General features: G+C 34.9%; 1 protein-coding gene across 1 annotated transcript; it reads left to right on the plus strand.

Annotated features, from left to right (window-relative positions):
• The first annotated feature begins 15,996 nt into the window (after positions 1–15,996).
• On the plus strand, positions 15,997–18,542 carry LOC123902257 (ammonium transporter 1 member 1-like). The gene is made up of 2 exons (XM_045951943.1): positions 15,997–16,994; positions 17,163–18,542. Exons 1-2 carry the CDS (start codon positions 16,163–16,165, stop codon positions 17,840–17,842), a joined length of 1,512 nt encoding a protein of 503 aa, XP_045807899.1. The 5' UTR covers positions 15,997–16,162; the 3' UTR covers positions 17,843–18,542.
• The last annotated feature ends 7,318 nt before the right edge of the window (positions 18,543–25,860 follow it).

The raw sequence follows: 25,860 nt of genomic DNA on the forward strand, positions 1-25,860 counted from the left end.
TGAAGGGAAAAAATATTGTCCAAAAGTTGTCACAAAATTTGTTGTATAAATAACACTACTCTTTCTTAATTTATATTTTTTTTTATTGTTTATTATTACTTCTTTCGATCCACAATAATTGTTGCATTTAAAAAATTCATATAGAGAAGTTTTTTTTAACTCTCTGGTTCTCAAGAGAAGGAGCCCCGGTAATTTAGACTCTGGAATAAGTAAAGTCTTGTAAAAAATTATTTCCACAAGAAATTGCACTCGAGTTCAGCCACGAGGGGTGAGAACAACTTTACAATCCAACATGAAAAGTGAGTAACTAAAACCGGAGAGAAAGATGCATCAAATCCTTTTGTGCAAATAAGTTCACACATGAGTTGGCCTCTCTGAAGGAATGTTTGTATAATTAATTGCAGGCTAATCCTGAAGTTGTAGTAAATTAAAAACATCTTCTAAAAACGATAAGAGATAGTGGTAGAACAATTTTGGACAGTAACAAGGTAAAATTTGATTAAAAATTTAAAGTTGTAAGCACATGAATTGAACCGTGAATATTCTTTATAATGCCTTTTATGAGTACATCTTCATAGACATTTTGTATTGTTTATGGATAACAAGCATTAAGGTTAAATTGGATCCTTCACTATGACATAATCTTAAAAATGATTCTAGCATGTTTGCTTTTGCCCTTACATTTGTCTAAAATTAAATCAAATCAAATGAAACCAAAACTATAGATTATATAAAATTCTATAAAGCACTACTCTTAGGATGGGAAAGATGTTAAATAGTGTATCTAGAGATCCCTTTAAGCATAGATTATGAGACACTTTTTAGTGCTAGTACAAATCCTTAGTTAACATCTTTGTCACCATATTCTTTTTGGTTGTTTAATCGACACATAATACAAATACTAATGCTCACTTAACATTTTTTTTCCATAAACTTCGAATTAATCAATTGGGCTTTTGGGCTTAAACTAATACAGAACTGGATTCCTCAAACGTCACATATCTCACATGATATCATTTTTAAAATTTTACAAATCATCATTATACAAGTTGATTATGCTCTAAATTTATCTACTGGTGCATCATGATTCTGATGTTCTGTAATAACTATTTTTATTTGATTCTATTGTTGATTTTACTTATTTTATCAAGAATATATCTTGCGTAAAAAATAAAGATTTTGTTGTTGTTCTTTTTGACAAGAGATTTTATGAAGAAATTATTAATAAATCCTTTATTTAGTATTTTTTAGATGACACTTTCTCCTTTTTTTTTCCGTTTAGTGGAGATATAAATTTTAGGGTAAAATAGTGTTTATCCCCCTGTAATATTTAATGAGGGGCTAAAATGACATAATCTGGACATTGCAGGGGTAATCGAAAAACAAAAAATATAATATTACAGGGGTAAACCAAAATTCTCTAATATTATAGGTGGTAAACACTTTTCAATCTATGACTCTTATATGTAGAAAAATTCGGTTGAAAGAAGAAGATAACTCATATTGTGTCTTTGCCTTGTTGGTGTTGTTTAAAATCACAGCATGATTAATATAACTAAAAAACGTTTTTAGAGAACGAAATAATTAAGTTCATAGTTTTTACTCTCTGATATTTAATATAAAAGAAATTTTATTTTTTAGATACATCGAGTAACTAATGTATTTGGTCTGACATGTTATTGACAAAATTGTCCTCTTGAAGTTATCTAATCTTCAAGCAACTAGCCTAAATAGATCTGATGAATTTGCTCTTGGTCCTTTAAGCCACACTCTCTGAATTCTGTTTGCTAGATATTCACTAACAAGTATAAATGATCTGTCGTAGAAAATCTATGCTTACTTCAGCTGCTGAGAAGTCTGCAACCCCATCACAGATTATCTTGTTCCTGAACACAAAATATTAGCACTTTATAAAACTCATATTAGGCTTTGGATCATGCTAAGTTATAATGAATGATTTATATAATTTACCTGTTTGGTGAAGTTGAAGCATATTCAATATATGAAACCTTCATTTGGACCAACATATTTGAAAATCCGTCCATCTGAGGAACTAACATAAGGTCCTCCGCCGTTTAAATCAAATGCCAGTGACTCTGGTCCTGTCACTGGTGATGGTAGATGACCTGAATGTATGTTTATAAGTGAGGCAACCCTCACCTTACAAGCCGATTTTGTAGGGTTGAGTGATATCCAACTCTCAATTCTAAAAACAATCATAGCCATATTTTACATGATTAATTGGTAATAATTAACTAGCTTAACTTAATGATCTTTGATGTAATTAACTTTGTAAGGTGTGAGTCCTAACTAAGAACTCAGTAATGTATTTATAGGCATATGGCTCCATGCTATGCATGCAGTGCAAATGTGGAAAATGATATGCCAACTCATCATTATTATTAAACTTGTAGAAAGAAAAGTGCGAATAAAATTGCGCGAAATCGATCGTATCTTTTCCTTTTATAATTCTATAGTTTTATGTTTTAATTCACATGTTATTCTCAGTTAATAAAAACATAAACATTAAATCAATCAAAACCCGTAACAAAGCGATAAAAACTTGTAACAAACTATGAAGGTTTCTTGACAGGCAATGCGTGTAACAAACTATGAAGGTATATATCTTCTGACAAGAAAAGTATTGCTTGATTTGCGTGTAACAAACTATATACTCCCTCCGGTCCTTATTATAAGGAACACTTTGAAAAAATCACACAGACCAATGAAGCACATTTAACATAGTTATTTTCATTTAATACTCTTATAAATTTTAATTTATTCCATGTATACCCTTATTTAATTACTCTTTATTCAACTAACTTACTTATTTTTAAATTCTCTCTCATAATAAATAAGGGCATAAGTGAAATTGAACATTTAAAACATTTGAAAATTGGTCAAAGTTTCTTATAAAAAAGACCAAATTTTTTGCCCTAAGTGTTCCTTATAAAAAGGACCGGAGGGAGTATGTTTCTTCTGACATTAATTTGCGTGTAACAAACTATGAAGGTATAAAAGGAAAAGTTGATTGATTTTGCGCACTTTTGTTTGCAGATCCAGATATCTCGTGTTTGGGGGTCATAAGTTGAAAACTCCTCTTCTTCAAATGTAAAGTACTAATTGGTATTCGATGGCGTGAAATGATATTATTTCCTAGTGTGTGAATGCACAAAAAGAATCAGCAAGTTGATCACAGAAAGTTAATGTATTTTGTATGATTTATGGACTAAATCTCGACTTTTTTTATAGTAATTTTAGTTTATATTTTATATATGAATAATACGATTTTCCTCATGTGAATGACATGAATAATAGGATTGTTGTCGTTGTGCGAAATTTGGTTCTTAGTTAACTAGTCATGTGATAAGTTGATTAGTTGTTTGTTGCTTGATTTTTCTTTTATTGAACTGACAAGATGTTATATACGCTAATTTTGCCCAAGCAATCACACAAATGTAACAAATTTCAGTTGAGGATGAACTATTATCTTAGAAACATAAAAAATAAAGGAATTTGATAAATATATGTAAAGAATTGTTTGATTGATTATGTGCAAGATCGGTCCCGGATCGGTCCAAGAGTGAGGCAACCCAAGCAATGGCTTTAAAGTTCGCTTTAGACCTTGTTTGATGTTGGAATGACCCCGATCAAGTTTTTATTTTATTTTGAATGGTTTGGTACAATCTCCTTCGTGTTATTTATGAATTATGATTAGAAGCAGCTCATAGCAAATAATTTAACTATGTCATGGTCATTGAAACTGATGGGCTTGGGCCATATATGTATACAACTTTATTCATTCCTTTATATGGTATCAGTTGGTAACGTTCCAGCCCTACCCTGTTAAACCAGAAAACGCCGTTTTTTCTCCGTTTGCCGTCACACTTTGCCTCCCATGGCTTCCGATGGCTCTCGCTCCATAGCTAACCCCTATGAACCCTCCAAACCCTTTGCGTGTATCACCCTCAGCGGTGTCACCAAGCTTCTCCCTACCAATTATCTCAATTGGAAACTCCAGGTAGAAGCCTTCCTTGATGGTTTTGATCTACTCAAATACACTGATGGATCGTTCCCTGCGCCGACAGCAACGATCACCACCACCGCAACGCCTCCGGTAACATCACCAAACCCTGCTTTTCAAACATGGCGTCGCCAGGATCGCCTCATCTATGGTGCCATCCTCACCACTCTTTCCGACGAGGTGGCCTCCTTGGTGTCCCAGACGAAGACCTCGCACGACCTCTGGGAGCTTCTCAAGAACACCTATGCCAAAGCCTCCCGCAGTCACCTTAAACAACTCAAGGAACGTCTTCGGATGGCCTCGAAAGGTACTCAATCCATCACGACCTACATGCACTCTCTGAAGCAAACTGCTGATCTCCTCGCCTCTCTCGGCTCTGCTGTCTCCGTCGAGGACATGACCGACCATGTCTTGCGCGGCCTTGATGACGGTTACCGAGCAGTCATTGATGGGGTCAACGCAAGGGACACTCCAATCACCTTTGATGATCTCCTCGAAAAGCTCCTCATCCAGGAACTCTCTCTTGCTGCTGCTCAACGCCAATCACCTGCTCCTGTTACTGCGCTGCACGCTCAGGCAAGGTCGACCAACAACAAGCCTCGACCAAGTCAGGCACCTGCACCGACCAACCAACGCCCAGGTGATCGCAAACCATTCCTTGGTCGATGTCAATGGTGCAACACCAAGGGACACGTCCTCGCTGACTGCCAACTCTTTCGGACCCAACACCCCAGCGTCCCCGCACCTCCTCGTTCTTCTCCGAGCACCACTGGCCAGGCCCAGGCCCACACCGCTACTGCTGGCACATCCTCGCCTGGTTTTCTGCTCGACAGTGGAGCAACACATCATGTGACCAACGACCTTACAAATCTGGCACTTCACCATCCATACACTGGCCCCGACTCCCTCTTCATGGGGAATGGTTCAGGTTTAAACATCTCTCACTCTGGAACACTTTTAATTAATGATTTATCCTTGTCTAATGCTCTTTATGTTCCCTCCATGAAACAACAAATCATTTCTGTTTCTCAACTCACCAAACAAACTAACTCTGCCGTTGTTTTCTTACCAAACTCTTTTTATGTCATGGACTTGCAGACACGCCAAACAACCCATAAAGGCTCATGTGTGAATGGACTTTATCTGTTGCCCACGACCTCACCTTCCGCCCACACCGTCCAAGTGGAATCCTCTGCTTCCTGGCATCACAAGCTTGGACACCCTTCAACTTCCATCTTCAAATTTATTCAACATCATTTTTCTTTAGGTTCAAATAAATTTCCGCAATCAGATTGTAATTCATGCCAAATTAATAAAAGTCATAAACTTCCTTTTCATGAATCTACTCTTACATCTACTTATCCATTAGAAATAATTTTTTCTGATGTATGGACTTCCCCTGTTTTATCTACTGATGGTCTTCGTTACTATTGTTTGTTTGTTGATCATTATACTCGCTATATATGGCTATATCCCATGAAACTAAAATCTGATGTGCAGTCTATTTTTCCCAAATTTAAAACACTAGTTGAAAACTTCTACCAACACAAAATAAAAGTCCTATACACTGACAATGGTGGCGAATACATTGGTCTTCGTCCCTTTCTAAGTACTCATGGCATAAGTCACCACACCACTCCCCCTCATACACCCGAACACAATGGCATCTCTGAACGGCGGAATCGGCACATTGCCGAAACCGGTCTCTCCCTCCTTCACCACGCTGGCCTTCCCCTCACCTACTGGCCTCACGCCATGACCACTGCAGCCTACCTCATTAACCGTCTCCCTACCCCAATCCTCGGGAACCAATCACCTTACTCTAAACTCATCCGCATTAGTCCGGATTATCATAAATTAAAATGTTTTGGATGTTTGTGTTTTCCCTGGATTAAACCTTATGCTAACCATAAACTTGCTCCAAAGTCTACTATGTGTGTTTTTGTAGGTTACTCAGCTGATCAACATGCATATCTATGCCTCGATCCTTCAACTGGACGGATTTACACCTCTCGCCATGTCAAGTTCGTCGAAACTGAATTCCCCTTCCGATCACTGGTGGCCCAACCGATCACGTCCACGACCTCACAGACTGGTCCACTCCAACTGCCCGTCTTGCCGACCATCGCTCCACCGACTGCGAGCACCAATCCCACATCCCCGGATACCTCACTTGTTGAGCCTCCCTCCCCGTCTGGCATTTCCTCCCCGACCACATCCCAATCCTCGTCCTCAAATACAACGAGCAATGAAACGACCAGTAATGACCCCCCTTCCTCCTTACAGCCAACATTGCTCCCACAACCACAAACGACCTCTCCCCCCACAACGACCACTGAACCCCATGGCGGTGGGATCATCACCCGGTCCAAAAACAACATCGTCAAACCCATCCACAAACTCAACCTCCATGTCCGTCCCTCATCCCCGATGGAACCTAGTACTATTACCCAAGCCCTTCGTGATCCGGACTGGCGTTCCGCCATGTTGGCTGAATTTGATGCCCTACATCGCAACAACACCTGGGAACTCGTTGGTCGTTCCTCTGCTCAAAATTTGGTTGGTTGTAAGTGGGTCTTTCGCATCAAGAGAAATCCAGATGGGTCCATTGATAGGTACAAGGCTCGATTGGTCGCTAAGGGTTTCCATCAACGCCCTGGTTGTGACTACACAGAAACATTTAGCCCCGTCGTCAAACCAGTGACAATTCGGATCATCCTCGCCTTGGCAGTTCGACAAGGATGGTCCGTCCGCCAGCTTGATGTTAACAATGCCTTTCTTCAAGGGACACTCAACGAGGAGGTCTACATGGCTCAACCACCTGGCTTTGTTAACAAAAGCTTCCCTGATCATGTCTGTCGCCTAAAGAAGGCGCTCTACGGGTTAAAGCAAGCTCCTCGCGCTTGGTATATGGAACTTCGTGTATTCCTGCTCTCCATTGGCTTCGTCAATTCCACCGCCGATGCTTCTTTGTTCATTCAGCGGACACCACGCGCGACACTATACTTGCTCGTCTATGTCGACGACATCATTGTTACGGGGAGCTCCTCGACAGAATTGTCTCGTCTCATTGCTACACTTGCTGCCCGTTTCTCATTGAAAGATCTTGGCTATCTCAATTATTTCCTGGGTGTTGAAGTCATTCCTTCCGCTGCGGGCATGTTTCTTTCACAACGGAAATACATCACTGATCTCCTTCAAAAGTCGGGCATGACAGAAGCTAAACCAGCGTCCACTCCAATAACTGCTACTCCTCCGCTGCTCAAAAACTCTGGTGATCCCTTGCCCTCCCCGACTGAATACCGAGCACTAGTTGGAAGTCTCCAATACTTGAGTCTTACTCGACCAGACATTGCCTTCGCGACCAACAAACTTGCTCAGTTCATGCAGAACCCGAGCACCATGCACTGGTTGGCTCTCAAGCGCCTACTTCGCTATCTGGCCGGCTCTTGCGACAAAGGCATTTTCATCTCCGCGACTGCTCCCCTGAACTTTCATGCGTACTCAGATGCGGACTGGGCGGGTGACAAAGATGATTACATCTCTACCACTGGTTACCTGCTCTATCTTGGCGACACCCCCATCTCTTGGAGTTCCCGCAAGCAACGCTCGGTTGCTCGATCATCCACTGAAGCTGAATATAAAGCCTTGGCCGACACGGCCAGTGAACTCCTTTGGGTACTCTCTTTGTTCACTGAACTTGGTCACACTCCTACAGCTGGTCCTGTCATCTACTGCGACAATCTTGGTGCTACACATCTGAGTGCTAATCCTGTCTTCCACTCCAGAATGAAGCACATAGCCTTAGCTTATCACTTTGTCCGTGAAAACGTTCAACGTGGCCGTTTTCGTGTTTCCTTCGTCTCTACCAACGACCAGCTTGCTGACATTCTCACCAAGCCTCTGCTTCGCCCCCGGTTCGAGTTTCTACTATCCAAGTTGCATCTTTCTTCCAGGTCGCCCAACTTGCGGGAGGATATCAAGCATAATTAGTATTTAATTATTATCATTATTATTTTAGGATTTGTATAAAGTCTATAGAGTCAATCACCTTAATTATTGGAGATATTTGTTCCTTAATTATTGGAGATATTTGTTCCTTAATTTACTCCATAATTTACTCTAATTAGGTTACTATACTTGTGTATATATACACCTCTTGTAAACTCTCAAAAGTAATGCAATATACAACTTTATTCATTCCTTTATAATATGAGGCCGCCTCTGCAGATTTAACAATCATTGTAGCGACATAATCTATAACACGCCCCCCCCCCCCCCCCCACCCTCTAAACACTTTTTTTTTTCCTTTTTCTAAAAACATTTATTTTTAAAATGGCTTAATTGCACTTTTGTCCCTTATCTTTATTTTAGGTTTCAAGTTGGTCCATTATCTTTTAAAATTTTTAATTTGGTCTCTTATCTTTTCTGCAGGTTTCAAGTTGGTCCCTCACGTCAAAATTTTCACTATTACCGTTAAATTTGGACACATGTCATCTTTTCAAGTGTGGTTTCGTTTGCCACGTGTCCAAATTTAACGGCAATAGTGAAAAAATTGACGGGAGGGACCAACATGAAACTTGCAGAAAAGATAAGGGATCAACCTGAAACTTTTAAAAGATAAGGGACCAACTTGAAACCTAAAATAAAGATAAGGGATCAAAATTTCCTTTTAAAATCAACAAAATGATATTGAACATTTTTTTGTGAACAAATTGATATTTTTGTATTTTAGACAACTTGTACTTAGGACAAAAAGTTGTATCGTGGTTTAGTGAGGGACAAAAAAATTTATTTTTGTCATGTTCCCTGCCTCCCAATTTGTCAAGTCCCTGAAAGAGTTTTACAATCAAACACAATATCACTGGAGTTGTTCTGCCGAGTCCCTTGTTTGATCTGCAAAATATAAATACTTGACAGAACAGTACAGTACAAGACATAACAGCACAAGACAAACATTTAAGATATTGAACAAACTTTGTGTTGTATGATGTTTGGTGGACAAAAGGTTATTTTGGTATTTTAGACAATTTGTGCTGAGAACAAAAAGTTGTCATGTGGTTCTGTGGGGACAAGAATTTCATTTTTTGTCATGTCCCTTGGCCCCCAGTTTGTCCAGTATCAAGAACAGTTTTAAAATCAAATATAGTACAACAGAAATTGTCATGTCCAATCCCTTATTTTTTTTAACAGATAGTAACTTAGGTCTCTTAACCTATATGTCAATTCCTTAAATAAATTCCAGTTATTTAATATGTATATTTTAGGTTCTTAAAAAATGTCAATAAGATTTTACTAATAGTACAATATTAGTAGTATATTTGTATGAAAATGTGTACATTTCAAAGTTGTCACTCCCGCCATCATCCTTACTCCAGAGATGACGTTACATGATTTATAGGCCCACATTAGATGAGCTCAAATAGAAAATATAATTTCAATATGATTTACAATTTGTGTTTCCCTTGACCAAAAAAGTAAATAAAATTGTGTTGCCAACAAATTCTCTACTACAGTAGTAAGGAGCATTCATACTTGAGACATATATAAAAAAATACCTTTTGACAATTTCTGTACCTACACCCAACTAACCATTCATAAATTCTGTGGGCATATTGGTCAATAAACACAACGTTGAGACAGAGACTTGAGAGTTTTATTTTTGCTAGTATTTTTTTTTTTTTTCAAAAGAAGGAGACTTGACTTGAGAGCTATATATATAGGGATTTATTGGTGTTTTTTTTTTTTTTATATATAGAAAATGGAAAAAATTACAACACTAAAAAAGGAATACAAACACCATGGATAACAAATATGGATATAGCAAGATAAGCTAAACTAAGTAAAATTCCCTCTTAGGATGTAGAATGCCTTTATTGCAAACTCAAACTAAAAAATTAACTCTAATTATCTTGTGTAATTACAGGTGTCCAAAAGTCCCTACCATCTCACAATCTCTCAAGCAATTTATAATTGATTTGGGGAATGTTATGACATCAAGGGCAAATATCTTCAATTGCCCTATGTCTTTTAAATTCTTTCTCATTTGTTAAAAGTTTAGTATGGGCTACTTTGTGAGGGGATGGGGTTTAAGATCCAAGGGTTGGGAACAGGCCAGGCTTTGACAGGCCTAAGCCTGACCTACTATTTTTTTTCAGGCTTGAGCCTGGTCTGCGGCCTATTAAATGTTATTTTTTTGGCCTGGCCTGAGCCTTTTAAAAGTCTGGCCTGACCTTGTAGCCTGTTTAAAAGCCTGTGTTACATTAAAGCTTTTCTATATAGTTTTTTTAAATAGACTAAACAGGCCTTAAAAAGTTCACATTTAAATTTTTATAATTTCTACAACATTAAGAAAAAGCTAATAATATGATTAACACAATAATTAAAAACTAATAAAATAGCAAATACGATTACGAAAAATAATAATAATTATAAATAATTTTTTTTATAAGATATAAATAATAATATTATATAAATAATAATTATTATAAACAGGTCGCCCTATCAGGCTTCGTAGGCCTTTTTAGAAGCCTAAGCCTGGCCTATTTATGTAAACAGGCCGTTTTCAAAGCCTAAGCCTGGCATTTTTAATAACCAGGCCATGCCAGACTTATACAGGCCAGACCGAAGGCCCCTGTAGGCCGCCTGGCCTATTCCCAACCCTAATTATAATTTACTTTTTTTTTTACAAAAACAATAATGTACTTTTATAAAAAAAACATCTTTTATAAATAAATGAATATTCTTTTGGTACGAATCATACATCCGTATGGAAACTTCTCAAATAGTCAAGGTTAACCACTACCATTGAATATAAGGAAAAAATAAGAAAAGATAAAATAAGAATATCAAGATAAAAAAAATATAAATTATTTACTTGTACTTCACGGTACGGTTTATGACTAGGTCCAAGGATACAATTTATAGTGATATTTTTTTTTTTTGAACTAGGTTCAAGGTCCGATGCGCGAGGAATCCATTGATCTGCAGGTTGAACTTGGCCCATCACGATGCAGGTCCAAAGTCACGTCATCTTGCCCAATAGTAAGAGAAGCTAGTTTTCTGTAATGGCTAACTTCAGAATAATTAATATTTATTTTTAATAATGATTTTTCAGATGTTATTGTCGTTATTGGCAATGATTAGAGCTGTCAAAATAGGTTAGTTTGAATGAGCATTAAAATTCTAGCACAAATTTTCTTTCGTGCTTTTTAGCTCGACTCGTTAAAATCTTTAAAATATGGGCTAATTCCAATGGGACACGGATAGCCCGAGCCTGAATAAATTATAATTATTATTTTTTTTTTAAAAAAAAGAGTAATATAAGTAATTTATTTTGGATTATTTGAATTTAGTTTGCATTATTAGTCAAGGGTCCTTGTCTTTTGTTTTTTGTTGCTTGATATGTGATGCTTATATTTAATTTGTGCTATTTTGGATGATTGATAAGTAGATGTGTTGTGATTTGGTTTGCCTTTGGATGAGATTGGTTATTATACATAAGCTATCCTTATGCACCATGCATAAGTTACTTAGTGCACCCCCCAAATTATTAGCACACCCCCAAATTTCTCATGCACCCCCAAAATTTCTCGCACACCCCCAATATGACTTTTGCCCCCCAATTTTATTTTTTTGGTCCCCTCCACATTTCTAGCCTAAACCATTTTGTTGTGGGAATGGTTTCAAAGATATGCACTCTAAAACCATTAAGTGTATAAGATGGTTTTAGAGTGCAACCCTATAATTAGAATACAAACAATAATTGTGATTTGAAACCATTTAACCAACATAATGGTTTCCAGAATTTTTAAAACCATATAAACACACATAAAACCATTTTACAATACAAATGGTTTCAGTGTATAACTATCTGAAACCATTTAACCAACATAATGGTTTCCAGAATTTTTAAAACCATAAAAACACACATAAAACCATTTTACAATACAAATGGTTTCAGTGTATAACTATCTGAAACCATTTAACCAGCATAATGGTTTCCAGAATTTTTGAAACCATAAAAACACACATAAAACCATTTTACAATACAAATGGTTTTAGTGTATAACTATCTGAAACCATTTAACTGGTTTTAAATAATGATTATAATTGTACCAAAAAAAACAATTATGATTCTAATTATAGGTTGTACTTCAAAACCATCTTATGCACTTAATGGTTTTGGAGTGTATATTTTTGAAACCAATCCCACAGCAAAATGGTTTAGGCTTGAAATATGGGGGGTTAAAAAAAAATTGGGCGCACAAGTCATCTGGGGGTGCGTGAAAAATTTTGGGGGGTGCGCTAGAAATTTGGGGGGTGCGCGAGAAATTGGGGGGTGCATGAGAAATTTGGGGGGTGCACGAGAAATTTGGGGGGTGCGCGAGTAATTTGGGGGGTACGTGAGAAATTTGGGGGGTGTGAGATTAGGTGTGAGTGTGTGAGTTGAGATTGGCTAGGATTATTACATGTGGATGCTCAATCTAATGGATGTTATTGACTTATGTACCATGCATAAGGATTACACTTATGTATAATAACTTCTCCCCCTTTGAATATTTGGGTCTAATTTGTGAAAACAAATGTAACAGATTTAGTTCAATTTGTGAAAAAATTATTGATCCTGAAAATATTATTCCAATAAATTCATCCATTATAATCTAATTTATCAGTTATCTTTATCCATCAAACACATTTGCTATAACTTATTTTATCAGCTATATAATACATATTAATTTTTGCCAAGTAGTAGTATATTAGTATAGTACCACCCTCCTCATTGTCTTCCCTAAAAGATACAAACTTAATATCGTTGACATTGTGTGTGATTGCCGCATAAGTCCATATGTGTCTCTTTCTACTTACAAAAATGTCTAGAAGGGAGGTACGAAATCTATGAGTAAGTATGTCATTTCGATCAATAAACAAATATTTACATTAACCTATTGTATTAAATTAAGTTGCTAAGATGATATTAATGTAAATATATAACATATTTAAGTTCTCAAATGTGTAGTCAATTAAATTAATTAATGTGTATCATGACGTACGTTGACAAATTGCAAGTTTAACAACCTGTGACATTTGGATTTCCCTTCTTAAGCCAAATGCAATGTAACATATATTTGTTCTTTTTGACTTTAAAATATATGTAGCTATAAGTAAACACATTTTAAAAACTATCAGAGAGAGAAGACTATCATAGCCTATTGACAGAAAAAATAGTTTCTTGAGAAATTGGGATTTATAGTATGTGATTGATTTGTAAAAGATAAATAATAGATATATAACATTATAAGTTAGAACATGCCAAAACCATTAATACAGGACAAATGTTTAAGATATAATTAAATAATTTTTTGTTTTGTACGATATTTGGTGGCCGTATTTTTTATAACTTGTAAATGAGCTAAAAGTTGTCACGTGATTTAGTTAATGATAAATGTTAGCTTTTGTCCGGTCTTGCCTCAAATTGTCTGGTTTCTTTTCATGGTGATCCCATAGTATATATACAAATACAAACAATTAACTGTGCTAATTAACATGTTACTTGCTTCACAAGTAACTAGTCATTTAACTAACTTCTCCAATTAACAAGCAACTAACTTTTGAAATATGCCTACCAATACACCTTATTTTAAATTAGTTGCAAATACCATACTTAATATATAACCCTGAGATTTTTAATTGAGCTAATCTTCAAAGGATTTTTAACACATCTGCAAGATGCACTTCTATTTTGTAATTTTGCAGATCCAATTTCAACTTGTTTACTTGATCCCTTAATAAAATGCAATCTAAGTCTCTATGGCTTGCTTTTGTCATGATCAACTTGATGTTTGGAAAGGTCTAGAGCTGACTTACTACTATCCACTAGCAACTTCATCTTCTCATCTTTAGGTTTCTCCAGCACCATAGTAACAATCTTATAGTTATGATGATTGGACTAATCCATATTAGATGAACCAATATAATTCTTGTGTATTGAATTCTCCACTCTTAATCTATTTATACTTTTAGCATTAAAGTTTGAATTCACTTCACTCAGAATTTTCATATTGGTTACTATTTTTTTATGCGTTGGGCCGGCCCTGCTTGAGAGTGCTCGAGTGTTTCTTTAGAAGATAATAGAAAGTAATTAAAGAAAAATGATCTTCTATAATTCACTAGCAACAACAAATAAAATATGGACATTTTCCTAATAAGCATCATCACCATTCGAACCTACTTATGGGCATTTGAACCTAATCCCTAAAAGAATGGCGATAAATCATAAATGCGAGAGGATTTTCATTACACACGAGATCATCAACAAATATCCGGCCACTGAGAATCAGTGCGACCAAGATTTTGTCATTTCTTGATGTGCTAACTCAAGGTCGTCTAGAGTCTCAATCTAAATGTTTGGGTGGTCAGCATAATATCGTGGGAGGTTTGCAACCCAAACATATATACCCTACCTTCGATTGTTTTGTTAGTTCCTTTTACGTACATTTCTTCATAATCCTTGTCAGATATATTATCGGACAGAACAAATTCAATACGCACAAATTTTTCTCTCAAAACCAACAAGTGAAATAGAATCCAAAACGAAAAGGTTGATACAACAATCACATTGTGGCATTCTTCACCGTCGCCGTCATCGTCATTCATTTTGTCCAAAACCCTTAATATTATAACATTTCTAATAAAATTTAAAGACAAAAAAGGAAACATGCATGTCTAAAATCATGAAAGTGTAAATTAGCATTCTGCCACATCTTGAATTTGACTAAAAACATGTCTTTCTTTAAAATAACTAAAACTGGGAATGGAGCCTGTTTTATTTCCGGTAGATACATATAACAATGATTCTATAATACGAAGGCCCTTTTAAGAGAAGTCTCACATCATATATGTGAGTTGGCATAAATAAAAATTTATAAGTAAGAGACAATTTTCACCTTATAAAATCGGCTTGTATGATGATGATTGCTCTCATTTATAAACATATATTTAGGTCATCACGCATCCGAGTAAGACTTCTATTAATACATATTCAGGTCATCTCGCATCGGATGCGAGACTTCTCTTATCAGGTCCAATATGTCTTTATTTTGTTGTACGTTGCTTTGTGGTAGGCATGTAACTCTCTTATATCAATTCTCATTAAATTTTAAACTTTTGTTGTTCAAAAATTTTAAGCTTTTGTAACGGTCCTATTGTAATAAATAAATAAATATGGTCACATGTGCTTTTTTTTTTTATGTCATCATATGCTAGTTTTTGTTCAAGCATATATGCATACAATGATAATCATAGAAAGTGATAAGCGCACATATATAAGATCTTCTCAATGATATATAAAAGATATTTTTAAATAAAGTTTGATGAATAAAGTTTCTAAGCGAACATGTTCTTGCCTAATCAATTAATTAAGACACATAATTTTAAGAAAAATCACGCTAATTGAATGATCAATTTACTCAAAATAATACGACCCACAAAAGATAGATTAAATGAAAAATTGAAAACTCAAATAAAATGAAAACGGATGAAATAGTAAATTAGAAGTCATGTTTCCTAGAGATAGTCCTAGAGCACAAGAGCATAGGAACACCAAGATAATTTTCAAAATGAAATAAACCGAAAACAATTCAAAAAACATATACTCCATAATTCCTTATTTGTAGTAAGAATATTCTGTTCCTTTTTACTGCAGAATTCTAGGAGATTTTTCTAAAATCAATGTAAAAGTGATTTTCCTTTTTTATTTTTTGTACACAAACCATCATAAACTCACATACATAGATAATAAAGTTGGATTTAGAATCTGATCAAGACATCCAACCTAATAATTTTAATATTTTTTTTGTCGATTAAGCTAGAATTTATATACTAAAAGGAATTTTCCTTTTTTTTGGCAACTAAAAACAATTCATATTTGACTTGACATTCAATATGTAACAAAATTTTGAAAAGTCTACTCCCACTCCATAAATCTAAAGACCAAAAAGTAGAAAGTAGAAACCTCCCACACCCACTTGCCATTTCCTTCTCTCTTTCTATATATACACACACACTATTACTAATCCAAAATTAAACAAAACGCGCTTTTCTTTCTAAGCAGCTTCGTTACCCACCCACCCACCAAACATGTCGCTGCCGGAATGCTCAGTGGAGCAACTAACACAGTTCATCGGCCCAAACGCAACAAACGCAGAAGCTGCCGCTCAGTTCATCTGCAGCCAGTTCTCCGCGGTGGGAAATAAGTTCATAGACACACAATTCGCGGTGGACAACACTTACCTTCTATTTTCAGCTTATCTTGTTTTCTCTATGCAACTTGGTTTTGCTATGCTCTGTGCCGGTTCAGTTCGAGCCAAAAACACCATGAACATCATGCTCACAAACGTTCTTGACGCCGCCGCCGGTGGTCTTTTCTACTATCTCTTCGGTTTCGCCTTTGCTTTCGGCGGACCCTCCAACGGCTTCATCGGAAAACATTTCTTCGGTCTTAAAGACGTTCCAACCGAAGCTTTTGATTACAGTTATTTTCTCTATCAATGGGCTTTTGCCATAGCAGCCGCTGGCATCACCAGCGGCTCAATCGCGGAACGAACTCAGTTCGTTGCGTATCTTATTTACTCTTCTTTCCTCACAGGATTTGTTTACCCTGTAGTTTCTCATTGGTTCTGGTCCGGTGATGGTTGGGCTAGCGCAACCAACACCGGAAACCTTTTGTTCAGCACTGGAGTCATCGATTTTGCTGGCTCCGGTGTTGTTCATATGGTTGGTGGTGTTGCTGGTCTCTGGGGAGCACTGATTGAAGGTCCGCGAATCGGACGGTTCGATCATTCTGGTCGAGCCGTCGCTCTTCGCGGACATAGTGCTTCCCTTGTTGTTCTTGGCACCTTCATGCTTTGGTTTGGTTGGTATGGTTTCAACCCTGGTTCCTTCACTAAGATTCTCAGTCCTTATAACTCAGGTAATTAACCTAAGCAACTCAATTAGTACTTTTTCTTCACTAACTAACTTTCTTAATTTTAATTTTAATTTTAATTTTAATTTTGAAAATTGAATTTTTAATTGAGTTTTTATGTAAACTCAAATTAGAAACATAATTAATAATTTTTTATGTGCTATGCTATTTTAGGTAATTACTATGGACAGTGGAGTGCGGTGGGTAGGACGGCGGTGACAACGACGTTAGCGGGATGCACGGCGGCGCTGACAACACTTTTCGGGAAAAGAATTCTCTCCGGTCACTGGAACGTTACCGACGTATGTAACGGTTTATTAGGCGGATTTGCCGCAATAACCGCCGGGTGCTCCGTCGTGGAACCATGGGCAGCAATAGTTTGTGGCTTTATAGCAGCGATAGTTTTGATCGCGTGCAACAAACTCGCGGAAAAGGTCCGTTACGATGATCCATTAGAAGCAGCGCAACTACACGGAGGATGTGGCGCGTGGGGTATAATATTCACAGCTTTGTTTGCAAAAGAAGAGTATGTGAACCAAGTTTATCCGGGTAAACCGGGTCGACCCTATGGGTTATTTATGGGTGGTGGAGGGAAGTTATTAGGGGCACATGTGATTCAAATATTGGTTATTATTGGTTGGGTTAGTGCAACAATGGGTCCTTTATTTTATATTTTGAATAAAATGAAGTTGTTAAGGATTTCAGCTGAAGATGAACTTGCGGGTATGGATATGACCCGACATGGTGGATTTGCTTATGCTTATGAAGATGATGAGTCACACAAAAATGGGATTCAATTGAGGAAAGTTGATCATAACTCTTCTTCTACTCCTACTCCAACCACAAATTCATGATGATATGATATTATAATAATGATTTAATTTTGTTTTGGATTTTTCTACTTACTACTTCTTCCGATCCTAAATATAAGAGAAATTTTACTTTTTAGATTCATTAAGAATCTAATGTAATATTTGATTCATAATATGAGTCTAATACATTAGATTCTCAATAAATTTAAAAAATAAATTTTCTCTTATATTTAGAACTAAAGGAAGTACTATTTTTTATTTTCTAGGAAGTAGTAGATTTCTAGATCTAGATGTTGATATTTTAAATTGTACGGACATTTTAATTTACTAAATTTTTATTGGTCGTTCATGAATTTGTGTTAAAGGATAGATCCAATTGGAGAATGGAGATAGTGTGAAAATTTGGGTGGGTAGTTGTTTGTTGACTAATGTCATGTTGTCATGTTGGAAATGACAAGTGGCAGTAAAAATATTGGTTCTTGGAAAATGATGATGATTCGGTGGTGTTGTTGCCTCACAAGATTGTGATATTTTTTATTAGGGAGTTTTAAATTTTGGATTTTAATTTTATGCTTGTAATAATCTTTTTATGAATTATTATCATGTAAATTCTAAGGAAGTGCTTTCTTGCCTCACTCATTCAGAAAAAACGGCTTATATTGTTATATGCTTGAGTCAAGTCAATTGTGTATGATTTGAGAATTGAGTATAAAATACATAGATATTGATCATTGGTTCATCATCACATTGTTTTGGGACTATCCTCTTCTACTAAATCTAAAGATGATTTATTATCTTAGATGCTTCAGTCAAGTCAATTTTTTGCGTGTGATTTATTATCTTACGTTGAATTTAAAAAGTACAAATGTAATGTTATATTTAAGATCAAAATTCACTTCTTCTGATATCAAAAGTCGACACTTTTAAGATAAAATTTATGTGTTATAATAAAAATTACAACAAATGTGAAAATAGAGACTCAAAAGTTCAATTTTAAAATAGAAGGGCTATTTTCTTGAGCTTAATAAAATTGGAGGATTGAAAATGCAATTAAGCCAATATTTTATAAAATTAATTTAGGTTTGTTGGAACGAACAACTAGTAACAAAAGGAAATAATAACAAACATAAACAATAATAAACATGCACAAGAAGTTTGATAACGGAGTTCCCCAAGTGGTGGGTATGTCTTCGACGGTAGAATTCGTTACAACGCGTTTTTATTAGATGAATGAATGAATTAGAATTTCAATGTTACAAACGGTATTTAATTATAGTAATAATATTTCGGCTCGGATAACAACAAATACTCCTGAACCGTATCGCAGGGGCTAATGCCCTCAAAAACATTTGGGCCAAGCTCATATGGGCGGGGGCGGCCGGAGTTTTGCTGGCTCAGCTCCTCGACTGCCCCCAGTTTCTTCCTGATGTAAAATTAAGTTTATAAAATTACAACTTTCAAATATAAAATCATTCTATAATAAAAAGTAATTTACTTTTTTTATAATAAAAACATTCAAATATTTTTTTAAAAAAATTATTTCTAGAGTCATTTTTGTTTTTCTTACTAAAAAGGAAATCTAAACCTAAACTTATTTTTGCAGCATCTTAGGATTTAAAAGCCAAACTGTATTCATAGGAAAAATGTGTTACGTACAGCTACTGCAAGTTGTAAAAGGTGATTAGGATTTGAAAAAATGTTTAGCTATTATTGGCTGTTATCATTGAAGGCTTTTGTTTGGATATGAAAATTATTTGTATTTTAGGGATAATTGATGAATGTGTATGGTCGTGATTGTTTCCAACTATAGTGTCGTCTGTTATTTTATCGGACAAAATGCCAAACTGTGTGGTTTTCGCCAGTAAATGCAAGACAACGCAAGTTGAATAGGTTGCTAAAATTAATGAATTTCAACCACCAATTATTAATTTAGGCATTATCTATTAATTACTTCCGGCCATATTCCAAATTTGTTAAAAGTGATTTTTCATCAAATTAAAGTAAAAAATTTATAACCAAGAAATTGAGATCAAGTGGTTAATAAGTTTCCTTTAGGATAGATTGTTTGGGAGAATTTAATTTCGAATTTTGGTGAAAACAATTCTTACCCAGCCTTTCATAACATCGCGGCTGAATTTTGGATTACCGGACTCTATTATCCTGAGAATCAGAGGGTCAGTGCCAAAAAAAAATATCCTCTTTAGTTTACTTCGGTCGATAGCTAGAAGCATCGCATTATATATATATATATATATATAGGATTAGGGTTCAAAATTTGAACACTCTACTTATACTTTTTTTTTATAAACAAAAATTGAATAATAAGAAGTATAAGATGTACTCAACCCTTACAATTCGGTGAACTTCCATTATATATTATGGAGACAAGTTAATGGATCATTACACAAAGAACTTATAAGAAATTTTAATAAAAAAATTGAAAATAACATGAATGTAAAGTTCTCAATAAAAAGGGAATATTAGTAACACATGCACTCACTCACTCACTAATAACATTCCCTTCCAACTCACAATTTATTCAAATTGATTTCACTAAATTATATAGGTCCCATACAAAACTAGTGGAGTACATATAAAATTCACCGGATAAAAATTTATTTTAAGAAAAGTGTGTTGTTAATTAGCATAATTATTTAAAGAAATAATATAAACTCAAGTGGTAGATGAAAACAATAGAATATAAACATGTAAAAAAACACTAGTTTAAATGCACATTTGAAGAGGAAAGAATGACTTGAAAAAGATAAAATTACATATCTAAACCTGATAGCTTTTTTTGAGTAGTCATGTTAGTGATAAATATAAAGTTTCCACTGTCTATAGTAGTGACAACAAATCCAGTTTGCGGGTTTGTTTGGTTTCGTTTCCCCATTGGGTTGGTGTTGCTGGATCTTCGCCCTGTTGCATCGCGTTGTGCAGTTTGGGTTTGCTCTCAGGTTGTCACGCTTTGCCTTGTGCTGGATCTGTTGTTTTGTTTGGACGGTTCGACTCGTAAGAGCCTGTGTTGCCTGCTGTGCTTTTTCGCGGGGGTTGTTGGTTCGTGATCTGGTTCGTGTTGACGTCGGCTCATACGCCGTTTTGAGTTGTAAGGCTCACACAACACGTTTTTTTACTATTTGTTTTCGCACCCTTGTGCGGGTTCGCCGGATAGTATCTGTGTTGTGAGTGTTTTTACTTCTACCCTTTTAAACCACTTTTGTTGTTTGAATTGTTTGTAGACCCAATTGGACTGAAATGTGGTTGGGACTGGGTTTTGGTTAATGTCCCCCCCCCCCCCCCCCCCAATAGTTTTATGTTAATCTATCATGAGTGTTGCAGATGATTTTCTATTTGCACCTCTTTTGCTTAAAAAGAAACAAGTAGTGACAACTGACAACTCTCTATCAGAAAATCATTGTTGTTCAACGACTCCTCTCCAACCTATGTATAAAGTATAAACAACCTTTTACAACATAACAAAAGGACACTATCTATATTTAAAAGGCGAAGTCTATTGTGCAAAAGTCATCTAAGTCTTCTATCATGCAAGACATGTTTCCTCCGTTGGATCAAATTAAAACACAAGATAAGCCTATTTAAAAACCTCTTATTCTTGCTCTCATACTAACTCGAGTTTCAAATTGTTTGCAAGTATACCACCTGGTCTCGATGGATGTTGTTTGACCAATTTCTCGATCACATCAGATCAATATGAATTGGAAATGACAACAAAAAATGATAAATTTGTTGAAAGTTAAAGACATTACTTTGGAGTCGAGTGTAAGGATAGTTTATTAACAACACATAAACTTATCCATCCAACAATGGGCCTTTTATAAAAGACAAAACCATGACATGAATTATACTCAAAGAGGATAATACATAATTCGACAAATATCTTATCGAGTTGAAGGTATAGTACATGTTACATTTTGTTTGCAGTTTTCATCTTTTTAATACGTCGCGTTATAAAATAATATTAGAAACATGATACTCAAATAAAATCATAAAAATTTTCAAAAAAATAAAAAATAAAATCATAAAACCCAACTGACTTAGAAAGTTAAATATAAATTATCTCTTTATTCTGAGTAAAATATAAACATAAATTATTTCTTTATTTCTAAGTCAAATATAAATTATCTCTTTTTTTTATCAAGTATTCTAATTAATGGCTAGAAATTCCACCTTTAAGATAGATAAGTGGGATGACCAGAGTACGAACCCCGATCCTCTACATATATAATGCAATGTCCCTACCAACTTAGCTAAGCTCACAGGACAAATATAAATTATCTCTTTATTCTGAGTCAAATATAAAAGAAATTTTTAAAAAAGAAATTGTGATTTAGAAATAAAGATTAATAAAAAACAGTAAATTTTAGGTTTTTTCTAATCTACCCTTTCGTAAATTTTAGGTTTTTTCTAATCTACCCTTTCGTAAAAAAAAAGTAAAAAAAGTAATATTTCCAACCATTATGGCAAGTATACCAATTATGATTAAAATTATGTGCAATAATTGATAAACACCATCATTTTTAAAAGTATATTATATCAAAATTGAGAATGGATTCTCTCAAGTGTGATTTACACTTGAGAGAATAAAGTGTAATCTAACACCATCTAAATTCATTTTCTCTAATTTTTATATGTTTCTCTCTCTTGATCAATGATAGCAAACTACACTTTATTCTCTCAAGTGTAAATTACACTTGAGAGAATCCATTCTCATCAAAATTATTGTTGACTATATTATTCATCACGAAATATTTTTATGTCTTTCCTAATCAATGATTTTTTTCTACCCGATCATAAATTTAGAGAATAATTATCATGTGGGATTTGGAAAGTTATTATCAAACTCAATTCTGCTAAATCAATTTTTTTTTGCAATACAACCAAACACAACCATAGTCGTGTCACTAATCACATTCATTATTTTGATTTTAACATTGCAGATTTAATATTAACTGATGATCAATTGATACAATATGCACTATCAGATATTGAGATGATGTTACGTAGTTGTGGGAAGAGTTTAAAAGATTATCCTCCAATGCCTAGATCAGACACATCATTAGTTCCTGATATACAAAACAGTTTAATACACGACGAATTGAATTATAATAGACAATCATTAGCTGAGGAACATGTTAGATTGATGTCAACTATAACTTCAGAGCAACGTAAAGTAAATGACACAATCATGACAAGAGTTAACGAAAACAAACCTGGTATATTTTTTATTTATGGTTATGACGGTACAGGGAAGACATTTATCTGGAGGGTCATGTCATTCGCATTACGCTCAAAAGGTGAGATAGTTTTAACAGTTGCCTCAAGTGGGATCGCTGCATTGCTTATACCTGGCGGTAGAACAACACATTCAAGGTTTTTTATTTCTCTAAATGTTGACGAGTTTTCAATATGTACCATAGTTCCTAAAAGCCCTTTGACGCTATTAATACAAAAAGCAAAGCTCATTATATGGGATGAAGCACCAATGATGCACAAACACTGTTTCGAAGCTGTTGATCGAACTTTAAAATATATTTTCAAGTCTGTTGGTGAAAAAATAAACGCATTCCCTTCAGTGGAAAAGTTGTTGTTTTTGGTGGAGATTTTAGACAAATTCTAACAGTAATACCCAAAGGTACAAGGCTAGAAGTTGTTCATGCTACTATTAATTCTTCGGTTCTTTGGAATTTTTGTGAAGTTTCAACATTTAGTAAAAGCATGAGGCTTCTCGATGGTGCTTCGAGTGCAGACGTTGAACGATATAACGTATTTCCAAAATAGAGCTATAATAGCTCCTAAAAATTCAATAGTCGATACAATAAATGATTATACGTTGGATTTAATTCCTGATGAAGAAAAAACATATTTGAATTATGATACTCCACTCACACAAAATGTAGACGGTCAAACAGTGGATGATGTTCATACTCTCGAATTTTTGAACACGATTTCTACGTCGGGACTTCCAAATCTCAAGTTGAGACTTAAAGTTGGAGTTACAGTTATACTATTAAGGAATTTGAATAAAAAATTAGGATTATGCAATGGAACAAGACTTATTATTACGAGATTGGGAAAACGTGCTCTTGAAGGAAAAATTATTTCATGAAGTAATATTGGTGATCAGGTTTTCATACCTAGATTTTCTCTAACACCATCTGACGTGAGAATTCCTTTTAAATTTCAAAGGAGACAACTTCCTATAATGATTTCTTTTGCGATAACTATTAATAAGAGTCAGAGACAATCTTTAAAGCATGTTGGGATATATCTTCCATCGCCAGTGTTTTCACATGGTCAGTTGTATGTTGCAATTTCAAGAGTTACTTCTTGAAAAGGATTAAAAATATTGATCAACGATGACAACGGTGAAGATACGACTAAGAATTCGAATGTGGTCTATAACGAAGTCTTCCGTAATATAACATAATTTTCTTTGTATGAATATTTATCCAAAATTATTGTTGAACTATCGTTTAATGTTACTCAACTTTTTTCATATACCTTACATTATCGGAATTATCATATCTTATTTAATCATTATATATCTTACAACTAATCAGACCCATGCACCACACGGGTCGATGTTCTAGTAATATTAGAAACATGATACTCAAATAAAATCATAAAAATTTTCAAAAAAATAAAAAATAAAATCATAAAACCCAACTGACTTAGAAAGTTAAATATAAATTATCTCTTTATTCTGAGTAAAATATAAACATAAATTATTTCTTTATTTCTAAGTCAAATATAAATTATCTCTTTTTTTTTATCAAGTATTTTAATTAATGGCTTGAAATTCCACCTTTAAGATAGATAAGTGGAATGACCAGAGTACGAACCCCGATCCTCTGCATATATAATGCAATGTCCCTACCAACTGAGTTAAGCTCACGAGACAAATATAAATTATCTATTTATTCTGAGTCAAATATAAAAGAAATTTTTAAAAAAGAAATTGTGATTTAGAAATAAAGATTAATAAAAAAGAGTAAATTTTAGGTTTTTTCTAATCTACCCTTTCGTAATTTGAGGGTATTTACCTATCAACCAATGAGAACATGTCATATGCAAATTTAAAAATTTGTTATAAGTTAGTTGTGGGTACCACATGCAAAATCCACTTATGTGGTTTGTTCTCATTGGTTGATGAGTAAATACCCCCAAATTATAAAAGGGTAGAGTAGACTCACCAAATTTTTCATATTAATTAACCTGACAGATTCTTTTTTCTTTTTAAGAAGCTAACTTAGCCCACCCAAATTGACACAAGAGATAATCGAACCTGAGACCTTAAGGACGAGCATACTCCTAGGTTCCAACTGTTGTGAATTCGTCTATAAAATCACACCAATAAAAGAACTTGATGTGTGGAGCAATAGAACGGCAACCAATGATTAAGCGGAATAAGCAATAATAATAACAACACCGATAAAGAAGATAAATGGAGAAGAAAGAACAAGATATTTGTTTACCCAGTTCGGTCCAATAATGACCTAGTCTGGGGGAGAGAGCAGCCCCTCCGTTCCACTATATCAAACGAGTAACTTTACAAAGAGTTCCAATTGAGTTACAAGAATTAATCCTAATTCTACGTAAATCCCGAATCTCTTCCCGTGGCCAAGAGACTCAATTTGATAAGTGTTTCCCAAGGTGTACCACAAAGATAGTTTGCCCACCCTAGAGTTGTAGCAAGAGAAAAAAAAACCTTTTTCCTCTCTAAGACCCTAGCCCTTGTGTGGTGGCAAACCCTAATCCTTGCCTCTACATTGTTGCTCCCTTTCTCTCTCTCTCTCTCTCTCTCTCTCAATTTTTCTATGAATAAAGCACTCCCTATTTATAGAAAAATAATATGCCAAAAAATTAGTAACAAATCTGTTTTAAAATAAAACAAATCCAAGTCAAAGTATCTTCCAAGAAAATATATTTTTTTCCCAAAAAATCTTCAAAACATAAGATGCAAAAAGATTCAAAGATTTTTCTGACTTCTTGTAACTGAGAGATTTCAAGGCATATCCAACAATTCTCCACCTTGCCTT

Source organism: Trifolium pratense, linkage group LG1 (assembly GCF_020283565.1).
Source record: "Trifolium pratense cultivar HEN17-A07 linkage group LG1, ARS_RC_1.1, whole genome shotgun sequence".
NCBI lineage: Eukaryota > Viridiplantae > Streptophyta > Magnoliopsida > Fabales > Fabaceae > Trifolium > Trifolium pratense.